The 11,727-nt window shown below is 37.3% G+C and overlaps 1 protein-coding gene across 1 annotated transcript; it reads left to right on the forward strand.

The window, feature by feature from the left end:
* The first annotated feature begins 372 nt into the window (after window positions 1-372).
* Window positions 373-11,707, forward strand: slc18b1 (solute carrier family 18, subfamily B, member 1). The gene is made up of 14 exons (XM_015395969.1): window positions 373-510; window positions 683-825; window positions 6,256-6,351; window positions 6,440-6,513; window positions 6,892-7,039; window positions 7,741-7,897; window positions 7,979-8,115; window positions 8,202-8,303; window positions 8,380-8,471; window positions 9,255-9,350; window positions 9,440-9,514; window positions 9,587-9,680; window positions 11,146-11,192; window positions 11,312-11,707. Exons 1-14 carry the CDS (start codon window positions 480-482, stop codon window positions 11,364-11,366), a joined length of 1,347 nt encoding a protein of 448 aa, XP_015251455.1. The 5' UTR covers window positions 373-479; the 3' UTR covers window positions 11,367-11,707.
* Window positions 11,708-11,727: the final 20 nt, after the last annotated feature.

The raw sequence follows: 11,727 nt of genomic DNA on the forward strand, positions 1-11,727 counted from the left end.
TCTGACTTTTTTCTCATATTATACAGAAATAAAATTAAAAAATCAGTTAACTTTTTTTTTTTTTTTTTCCAGTGGCCCTAATCCTCTTCCGTACGTACACGTGTTGCCACTGCCATGCGGGAATTTCGTAACTAGGCGGAGCTAGACATGCATCTGGCTGTTGTCAGCATAGATATCCATAATAAAGGATATCTATGGTTGTCAGGTTAGGTATTTCGTCGCTCTGGGCCGATTATTTAGTGAGTTAACCGGAAGTGGACTTTTATTTTGAAAGCATTAAGTTTATTGACAGTCGTTTCGGAAGTTACTCCAAGAACTCTGGAGAGGGTCGATCTTGGTGCCGCTTGGGCTCGTTTTTCACTCACAAGACAAACGTCATCGCCTTTTAGAAGAACTTTTAAGAAATTTAATCGTCTCTCTGTGTTTTACTTCACTACCTAAAACTTCCGTGGCCGACAACAAGCCTTTAGAGTGAAAACATGGAGGCGCAGGTTGATTCCCAGCTGACAGGTGAGAGGGAACTTTGGATGTAGCGGATTTCCATCAAGGTTTCTGGCTGTAAACCAGCAGCAGAAAGATACCAGTAGATTCGGAGGGAACCTGTTCCTGACACAAAGCTTCTCATGCGGACAAAGTTCAAACTTGATCATCTCTGTTTCTGTTCCTTATTTTTTTCTTCCAGCTGAAAACTCCATCCCCACCGAAACAACAGAAACAAACACAAGAATGACAAGAATACAGGCTCTCACCTTAATATCAATAGCGTCCGTTAATTTTAGTTCAATGATCTGTTACTCTATATTAGGCCCCTTTTTCCCAAATGAGGTAAGTTAAACAAAAAAGAAATCTGTGTTTTTGTTCATTGTTGGATTTTTGCTGAAGTAAACATGAACTGTGTCATTAAGATTGAGTGAAGTACTATGTATTTCTAAATTTATTAACTTTATCATTTAAGGAACTAATGTGTTTGCTTACTTAATGTTGAGAAAGAATTTGCACATTTTAAATGCAGATGTTACAATTTTGAAAATAAGATTGAATTTTTATAAATATATCATAGTGTACTCATCAGGTATTTGTGTTTTTCTTGCTTAGACTTACTTTTTCTAAGTAGCCAGTCTGGTTTTAACAAAAACAACAAGGAAAATATATAATATAAGGAGTGTGATTTCTATTTTCTGCTATGTTCTTTTTGCTCTGAAACATTTACTTGGTGGTTTGCTTATAAATGTACATACCTGAATTTAAATATAGATACAATAATGCATGTTGTTGATTTCCAAAATCACTAAAACTTGCATTGGTTTTGTAATAATAATTTTGGAAACTGCATAACAATCATCTGGTTTAAACTCCAAATAATCAGTAATAGAAAATGACTAGCAGTACCTGTTTTTTTTTTATTTTTTATTAAACTTTATTTACAAATACACAATATACAATTGCAAACAGTCATATGCTCGAGGTGCGGGATAACAAATCCTCAGGATTCCATGACAAAAAGGAGAGAGAAAAAAACAATTTGCTGCTTCATTTAGGGTTAAAAAAACATCTGACCTAAGCTCTAAAAACAGTGAGGTTGGGTTTGTTTTTAGCAAATTTACAGGCATGTATGTGGAAGTTCTCCAACAGAATAAAAAAATTTAAAAGATAGTCTTTCCCAGACATACTGTTATTGGAAATACCAAAGAAAACACGTTTGACATTTATTGTAATAAGTATGTTACATTCCAGACTAAAGAAAATTTTAAGTCAGACCAAAACATTTTGCTGGAACAGCATGTCAAAAAAGGTGGGTTAATGTTTCTTGTGCGACGTGACAAATAGAAACAGTGAGGATCAATATTTGGAAAATATTTATTAAATTCCCAATTAACAGGGTAACACCTGTGTAGAATTTTAAGGGACACCTCCCATACTTTATGAGATTAAAAAACTTTCTTGGCAACAACTATGTATGTTTCCACTCAATATTGGAATAAAGATAGTTCCAAAAGAAGATTGATGCAGGTTTGCTAATACTGTAGTATTCCTCTGGATGATTTCTCTAATTAGTTTATTTCCAATTTTGATGCTATGGAAAAAGATCTGAACTAACAATAAAATCTGGAACTAGCAGAATCTGGTTGTAAGAAGGCAACTATTCTTTCGCCTTTTAATCAAAAAATATCAATGTTGGATATTCTAATGTATATGCTTGCATGCTAAGCCACTATCGCGCCTGTTAAGAGCACAAGGGCTTCTGCAGACATCCTGAATAATTAACCAACTATTAGCCTTTTATACCATTGAAAATATCTGTCTTTTTCTGTTTCCGCCCAGGTTATCAAAAATTCTGAGTGCATTTATTGCAAAGATTGAGAAAATAGTGCTAATAATCCCATTCTGAAAAAGAAAAAAATGTTCATTAGTTCTGTAGTGTTTGCTTTAAGTGCAACCGAGTGTAGATAAGACGACAGTCACAAGGCTCCTTTAAGATCTTAATTGTGGTGTTATCTTTGAGTAGTTAATCAGTAATCTGTGCTTTGATGCTGGAGTAGTTACCTAAAGCAACTGAATGAGTAATCATGAGCTAAGTTGTGTAAATCTTTCCCAAAGAGGAGCTCTAAGGTTTGTTTGCTGGCTGGAAAGGAAGTTCCTGAAGCACATGAAAAATTAGGCCGGCACAATAGCCTCAAATGTAATAGAAAAAGCATCATTGTTGCAAAGCTCTTAGATCTTGTGGCATCTAAAGTAGACCAAACCGTATAGTATCGCCTTAACCCTTTTTACCCCCTTGTATTTTTCTCAGTGCACCCAAGTAACTTAAACCGCGTCTCATCTGACCTATAAACCCTTCCGCCCACAAAGGTTGTTAGCTTGTCCATGTGAATGGCTTCACATTTCTAGTCGAGCCTAAGGTGTTGATTCTGAAACGGGTGTGTTAATGTCAAGTTCACTGTGGAAAGTTCCTCTGGTGTAGCAGCACCTACCAGTTAGTGATAGCCTAGGTCAGGGGTTTGGCAACTCCAGTTCTTGGGGACCGTATCCTGCAACTTTTAGATCCAGCCTTGGTCCAACACACCTGAATCAAGCGGCTGAGTTACTTCCTCAGTATGCAGTCAGTTCCTCCAGTCCTTGCAATCATATAATTTAGGGATGCACGATATAATCGGCCCCCTATCGGTATCGGCCTGTATCGGCCTTAAAACTGAATATCGTACATCAGCCACCTCACCGATATTTAACCCGATATTTGATCAGCTTCTGACTTTCTAAAGTCTAAAAAAAAATAAAAAAAAATGCTACTACTTCTTCCTCAAAAACTTCTTTTTTACAGACTTAAAAACTTCTAAAGACGAGGGAAAAAATATTGATACATTAAAATATCCCAATATCTTCATATGCTGATATATTGCCATTTATAAACACCATATCAATCTCTTTTACTAATGAAATATTGCTATAATATGTCGTCGTTATGCTACGAAATCCCCCGAAAATTCACCAAATTTTGCCATATTTTTATATGTTGATATATTGACGCGGTATCGATCTGTTTTACTAACAAAATCTCACAAGAATTAGCAAAATATCACCAGAGTTTGTAACAGAACGATGAAATTTCACAAGATTTTGAAAGTAAAATAGATCGATACCGCGTTTTTAAAAATCTATTTGATATCAGCATATGAAAATATATTTGATTATATTATTTTCCAAAGTGTCAGAAATGGATAACAAAACTGCTTTTTTCAATGACTACTTATTTTTGTCCAGCTTTAACATCAGTATCGGTTATCGGCTACATGAGTTTTAAAATATCGGCATATCGGATATCGGCCAAAATCCCAATATCGTGCATCCCTAATATAATTGCTTGATTCAGATGTGTTGATCTCAAAATTGAGTGGAACGGTTCACAAAATCCACGGTTCGGTTCGGTTCACGGTTTCGTGGTCATGGTTTTCGGTTCGGTATATGTTGATTGTTAGCATGACATGTTGGTCGTGTTGCTGTTAGCATAAACAAAACGTGTTGCACAATGCTTGCACACTGTTCCACTTTTATCCACAGCTTTCTTTCCGCCGTCATCGTAGGTCACTCTAAATGCAAAGTGGTCCCATACCGCAGACCTATAAAGTGCTGCTGGCGCGTCTTCCAACTCCTGTTCTTTTCCACTCGCCATACCCACACAATTCTTTCACAATTTTTTCTGCTACACCTGGCTACGCTGCTTCGCTTCTTCTTCTTCTTGTTTACTACTGGTGGTTGGCTTTGGTCGCTGAACCGCCACCTTCTGCTCTGGAGTGTAAACGCTTCGCCTATTAGAAAAAGGAGCAGCGCATGAACCGAACACATCACACGCAAACCGAACCGAGACAGTCGAACCGAACGGTTCAGGCGGTTTTCATAAACCGTTCTATCCCTAATACTGACCCTCAGGTACTGGAATTGCCCACGCCGGACCTAGGTGGTTACTGAGTTGTTCCTCAACCCTTTAATCTCAGGGTTAGATTGTTTAAACTTGGACACAAATAGCTGTTTCAGGAGCTCAATATTCCCCCAAAAAACACTTAACTGGTTTCGAATGGAATTACACAGGCTAATGTAACCAAATTCCTCTGACTGATTAGGAGTAGGCATGACAGGAAATGTTTGGTCAGATCTCTGTTGATAGAGATTGTTTGTGATGACACACGTCTTTAGAAAGGAGCTACTATCTCATTTAGCTACGTAGAGATGTGACAATGTGTCCCTTTCCAATCAGATGTGCTTTTCTGTTGAGTTGTAGTTGATTTGTTACGGTAATCCATCTAGCCTTGCATGGCCTGTAGACCAAGAGATCTGGTGAGTGCGTCCTGTTAGGGCAGACTAACCACTTTTTCATTCATTGTGTCTTTTAGTGCCACTGCTATATTTTTTACTGTCATAATTGTTGACTTGCTTGACACTTGAGACACAAAAGGGACATTTTAGAACAGGCCATTGACTGAACAAGATAATTTAAGCATTCTTCCGTTTTATCAGGCTGTAGTCATGAGGAAGGACATCTGCTGCACGAGAAGTAATTCCTCTATCAGGTTATTTCGCATCATAAATAAGGCTATATTAAATAGTTTTTAAACAGAACCCATTTATTGTTCATCCATGATAAGACATGGACCATAAAATGAAGACGGATGTAGGATTATTAATGGTTACTTTGTCACCCAGCCGAAACGGGATGGAAATTTTGTTGTGGTACATCCTGTTCAAGAAAAGACAAAACGCAGACATTAAACATGGGGGATCACAATGTCCTTGCATTATATGTCCCCCTTATCTTTAGCAGGATAAAGTCTGAGATTGCAAACAAACCTGAGCACAAAGAAGCAACACAGATACAAAACAACGTCTTGTGGGGGGAACGCTGAAGCAGGTTGAGGGTTGCGTATGTTTGTGATTATTATGGGAGGCAATGTTCTAGAACCCATAAATATATTAATCTGTGCTATAATACCACAGATTAAGAATTGGATTCCATCATGTCCAGGAATGATTAGAGATACTAACTAATGATTCAACTAATGATTATTTTGCAAATCAGTTAATCTCTTGATTATTTTCTCGGTTAATTGATGAATAATCGGATAGAAAAATTTTCCTCAACGAAGGTTTATACTGAATTAAACCAGGTGGAACTAAAACTTGTTTTACTTGGCAATAATTTCAATAATCCTGATTAATCCGATAGTTTCATGAACTTGATCTAGCATTCTAATCCTGTCTTTTATTATTGTTTGGTTGATATCATACACAGCGATACCATTAAAACTATCTTTTCACTGTAAATGTGTGTTTGCGGTGTAACTTTACATATAAGTATTTATATTTCCCTACTAATTTAAAAATTTTTTGTTAATAGTATTAAATTTACTTATTTCTGTGCTTATTTATCACCTTTTTGTTTAATAATGTTAATGTTAAGCCTGATGCCTTTGCTCACATAATATGTATGGTCTGTTCATTTGGCATTAGTATCGGGTATCTGCTGATTCGTTTAGCCCAGGTGTCGCTATAGGATGCGATCTGGAAAAAACTGGATTGGTGCATCGTTAATGATGACTCCTTAAGCTATTTATTTTCTAAACACAGTAAATTTAGAGGGAATTAGATCAATTCCTCTTCTTTAATGCCACACTTTTCCTGTTAGTCACTTTTATACCTCATTACATCACATTAAATCCAACTTACATGTTGTTTTTGACCCTCTTGATTACTCTTCCCCTACAGGCGGTTAAAAAGGGAGCCAGTCAGACGGTAGTTGGTCTTATATTTGGATGCTATGCTGTCTGCAATTTAATTGGTTCTATGGTTATGGGAAAATATGTAAGTATATGATAGTATTTTATCAGTACTTGTTATGTAAGGTGTCATTTTCCGCTCCCTCCTAACCAGGCGTCGCTTTGTTTTCTAGATTGTCCAAATTGGTGCAAAATTTATGCTAATTGCAGGACTCTTTGTATCGTCGGTGTGCACCATTCTGTTTGGGTAAGCAACCTCATTATATTTACAATGTTTAACCGTAACACCAGGAATGCAACAATCATATGCTACTTTTATATGCTACTATGGACAAAACCTGACATTTCTGGTATAAAACCATTAGTGTTCCATTAGCGTTTTGTAATTGCCCTTTGTTGTTTGTTAGTCTGAATCCTGGGTTTCACTTTTTAAAATAAATTATCCTTTAGAAATTAGCTGAAACATCACTAAAACAGACTGTAAGGCACTAAAAGAGATGTTGATCACTAGATGTGAAGCAGAAGAGTAAGAGTTGTTTAGTTTCATAAAAGAAAATCTCATAATTCTTTCCTTTATGATCCCTGGTTTGTGATGCAAGTCTTCCTTTCCTTTCTTTCTTTGCAGATTACTGGATCGCGCTCCTTCAGGGGCCCCCTTCATTACCCTGTGCTTTATAGTGAGGTCTATGGATGCTGTTGGATTCGCCGCTGCCATGACCTCAACTTTTGCCATGACGGCAAAAATCTTCCCAAACAATGTTGCAACTGTTTTGGTGAGAGCAGACCTCCTTTGTCTGTCTGGTATGCAGCTGAGACGTTAGGATCTTGAGAAAACAGGGAGGCACAATGGTCTGAGCTGGTATGCGCTGCACTCTATATCCCAGTTCCATGAGGAAAACTCCCCAGTTCAAATTCTGTTATTGACTATAAAGTCAATATATATTTAATTTGCTAGAAATGGTTTATTTAATCCTTTTGATGCTTAGCTGAATATCAAGTTTATTCCTGTTAGGACATCAAACTTTAATGTATGCTAGTGGGATTTTATGTTAGACCTGAACTACCACAATACAAACCAGTGAGAGGATGCTCTGCATTCCCACAGTAAAGCATGGTGTTGGCAGCATCCGTCAACACATAGCAGTGCTGCAGAAACCTGTTAGGAGCCGCAGAAGACTTGAGACTGAAGTTTAGGTTGTTTTTGCTTATGGAGGGCAAACATAAACATGTTTTGATCAACCGAGATTAAAAAATGTAATTGAAAGGACTTGAAAAAATTCAGATCACATATTTTACAAAAAATAACGTCTTTAATCCTGTATAGCTGGTGGAGTTTGTTCACTTTATGTCGTCCTACCACATAAAATCCCAATAAACAGACTAAAATGTGCGTTTTAGAATGTGGCACCATGTGAAAGGCAAACTTATTCCAACCCCTGCATGTTTGTTGCTAATCCATGCATTTGTTTTTCAGGGAAGTTTGGAGGTTTTCGCCGGACTCGGCCTCATTCTGGGACCACCGATTGGAGGATGGTTCTACCAGTCTTTTGGATACGAAGTCCCCTTTCTGCTCCTTGGATGTGTGCTTCTGGTCATGGTTCCTTTCAACATATATGTGCTGCCTTCCATTGGTAGTAGTTTGAATATTCGAAACATCGTTTGATCAGCTTTTTTTTTCTTTTTAACCTTTTATGTTTTGATTTCCAACACAGAGGCTGAACCATCGAAAGACTCGTTTGTTCGTCTCCTCACCAATGGAAAAGTAGTCCTGATTTGTTTTGTTCTGGTTACAATAAGTTCAGGGCTGGGCTTCATTGATGCCACTTTGTCGTTATTTGCAATGAAAACGGTACTATGCTTATTTAATATAAAATCAGTTCAACCTTCTGTTGCTTGTGCTTAATGTTATTATTTTTCCTCCTTTGTTCTGCTCAGTTTGGCCTCTCATCTGGATACGTGGGACTACTTTTGATCGGTCTGTCTTTACCGTATTGCCTGGCGTCCCCTCTGATTGGTTATTTCACAGATAAATATCCTGTAAGTGTTGAAGCGTTCACGCGTGATCTAAGACGTATGGTTAGCTGTCATTTTAACTATAATCAATGCTCACCAGGTCACAAGGACAGGATTCACAGTGACGGGAGCAGTCATCACCGCTGTTTGTTTCTTTCTACTGGGTCCAGCACCTTTCCTTCACATCCCAAGGTGATGGTTTGTTTAACTAACTCCCGTTTGTTTAGGCAATCCCTACTTTCACATAAGTTTGTGGGTTTTTTATACCAAGGGTTGATTCGAAGAGGTTTTAATATTTAAATGTGAAGAAAAGCAACAGAATTTAGTTTTTTTTAGGGAACACTGATGGTCGATGTGGCTGGACAATTAGAAAATATTTAACTAACTGATTAAAATCTGTTAAAAAAATAAAGATATTAGGTAAAACTTGGTAAGTCTTGTTTTTTTATGGACCAGTTTTCCTTTTTTATTTATTTCATAGTAATAGGAACAAAAAAAAACCCTGAATTCTAAATTGAACGCAGACCTGAGCGCACATATTTTATAAATAGCTCAAGTGTTTTTTTAAGACAGTGACTCATATCTTGTCCTGGTTTCTGAGAAAAGACAGAAACTATTTTGTAGACCAGAAACTATGGACCCCAAATATAACAGAAAAATAAAAAACATGCAAGATGCTTCATATGTTTTGGATTTTTACAATTTACTCCTTTTCTAGAAAAAAAAATTGACTTTGTACTGATGAGGTTATGGTTTGTATTTTTCAATTAAAGAAACAGAAATGTTCTTTTTTTGGCTAGTGAGGACTTTCAATTTGATTATTACTATCCGTATGGCAACAAGGTTCAGGAATTTCACAAAAAAGGAGTAAATTCTGCAGTTAAAATAAATTTACTAATGCATAGAGCTCATAAATATGATTAAACTGACCCAAGATGTTCAAACCAGCTCTTGTATTTTTTCCTGCATGTGAAGTCAGCTGTGGCTGATGGTCCTCATGCTCAGCCTAATTGGATTTTCTCTTGGCATGACTGCAATCCCCACTTTCCCTGAGATCATCTCATGTGCACAGTGAGGACCTCCATACGTTGTTGCACATATGACACTTGTCTTTTAAAAAACACGACGTGGTTTAACAATTTCTCCTCTTAATTTTGCAGTGAACAGGGATTTGAAGAAGGACTCAGCACCCTGGGAATGGTGTCGGGTTTATTTGGTGCCTTCTGGTCCACAGGGTGAGTCCAGAAGCAGCTCAGTCGATCATCTTTGTTCCAGTTTAGATGTTAATGGGAATGTTTGTGTTGAAGGATGTTTTACGGGCCTATAGTAGGCGGCCTTATCACTCAGCGCCTGAACTTTGAATGGGCTGCAACTGTTCAGGGTGCCATGGGACTTTTATCTGTAAGTACTGCTCATTGTCTTAAAAGATCCAATTGTTTTAACTTGGGCTGCAACAACGAATCGATAAAATCGATAAAAATCGACTTTTAAAAGCGAATTTCATCATCGATTAGTTGTGTTGCGCGATTAATGCGTCATCCGCCGCCGTTGGCAGCTGCTGCCGTGGGGCGCCTCCCCCATCCCAACCCAGTTCTCACGCTCCCGCAGGAGTCCCTCTCAGCGCTGCAGTCAGAGCAGCAGGATGTTACCTTCAGAGTCCAGACTTTAAATGAAGCGCGCATGCGCCGGGATTGACGGCGCAAGTTGATCACAATAATTAAAATAGCCTGCGCTTTGTACAGTGAAAAAAGTCGTAACATGCAACTTTTGTAAAAACAAATAAACATGGCACGGAAGCACCACTGTTATGACGCAGCACCTGAAAAGAAAACGCGTTGGAGCCTTCGATGGCAGAGAAGAGAGCTGATCAGCAGGGTGAGCGGCCATGTTTGTTTGGTTTTAAAGTGGGGAAACGTAACGTTAGTTTCTCAGGTAGCTCATCTGATGCTTTCCTTACCTTGTTAGTAGGTTACAGACAGTGATAAGGTTGGCTACTTATTTTACTTTTAATTTCATTTGAATTAGCTTAAGCAGCGTTTATATTTTCTTTATAAATAAATTAACTTGCAAATTATGAGGGCAAGGCTTTTAAAGTTTAAATCTTCTGGCAAAGATAAAGTAAAGAAGATCCTGCAATTTATGGAAGTAAAGCAGAATAAAATCCAGCAAGATCAGTAATATGTCAATTAATTATATGCCACATTCCCATGTAAATATCTGTCTTTGGAGGATGTGTTTTTTAGCACCCCTAGTTCTCTCATTTTTATTCCAAATACAATTTATAATTTGAATCACAGGGCTATTTTTATCTCTATGGTTCAGTATTTTCTCAAGTAGCAACTTTAACTGCTATACTTTCCTGTCTTAAAAGGCAGAACTCTTCTAGTCTAAAAAAAACTCATTTGTTGAAATGGGGGGGCCTATTGTTTGAACCCCTTAGGGGCTTTTAAAAACAAAAATGCCTTTTTTTGCGCTTTATGAAACAAAGTAGCCTATATTTTGTGGATGTACAGCTACATTTCTCATGTAAGTTTGCGTAGTTTTAACACAAACATTTATTTTTCATATTGCACCAGTACAGTTAATGAGCAACCTGTACTTGTGTGCTTGTTTGTTCTGTCTAAAATGTTTATTTTGGAATAAAGAGGTTAATATAAAAAAATATTTTTTGTCCGATTCATCGATTAATCGAAAAAATAGTCGGCTGATTCATCGATTTTTAAAATAATTGTTAGTTGCAGCCCTAGTTTCAACTTTAAAGTTGGTATTTTTAAAGCACAAAAGAGATTTAACATTCAGTATTTGTAAAATATGATGCAATAAAGTCACGCTAAAAGTTAAATGTGTTAATCTTTGATGTGGGCAGGCCTTACTTCTTCTGGCTTACTCTCTCTTTAAGAGAAGACAACAAAGGTAATGGGACTCTAAGTTTTCATTTTATAAGATAAAGATCTGACTTTTTTTAATGTTAAACACATTGTCTGTAAATGCTGCCTGAGATTGCTGTAAATTTCCTTTTATTTTGATTGTAGGCTGAGAGTAAATGATCAACAAGCTGATGAAAATACCCCTCTCCTAAACGACTGATGGTCTCCTCTACCCACTGAAGGGAATAGCAGTTTTATTCGACACAAGGGAAAAATTTTGTTGCTTTTTGTCTTGCAACAGAATTGTAACGTTCTCTATGAGGGTTTTAATCGGGTTTTGCAGCACACAGACAACACGTTACGTGTGTGCGCTTCCCAGGTTCTGAGTCAAAGAGTGGAGTTATGATCATATAGAGAAACAGCCAAACCGAAGCATCTCCTCTTAGTGCCGAGGCTCGTTGCTGTTAACAGTCGTGGCTTTCTGCAGCACATGACTTGGATTTCATGCTGAAGTAAAGCTTTTAAGGCTCTATTAACACATTCCTGTGAATATTAAGGCAAGAAAATACTATAAGAGAAAA

Source organism: Cyprinodon variegatus, unplaced genomic scaffold, assembly GCF_000732505.1.
Source record: "Cyprinodon variegatus isolate N-32 unplaced genomic scaffold, C_variegatus-1.0 Scaffold770, whole genome shotgun sequence".
In the NCBI taxonomy this organism is placed as follows: domain Eukaryota; kingdom Metazoa; phylum Chordata; class Actinopteri; order Cyprinodontiformes; family Cyprinodontidae; genus Cyprinodon; species Cyprinodon variegatus.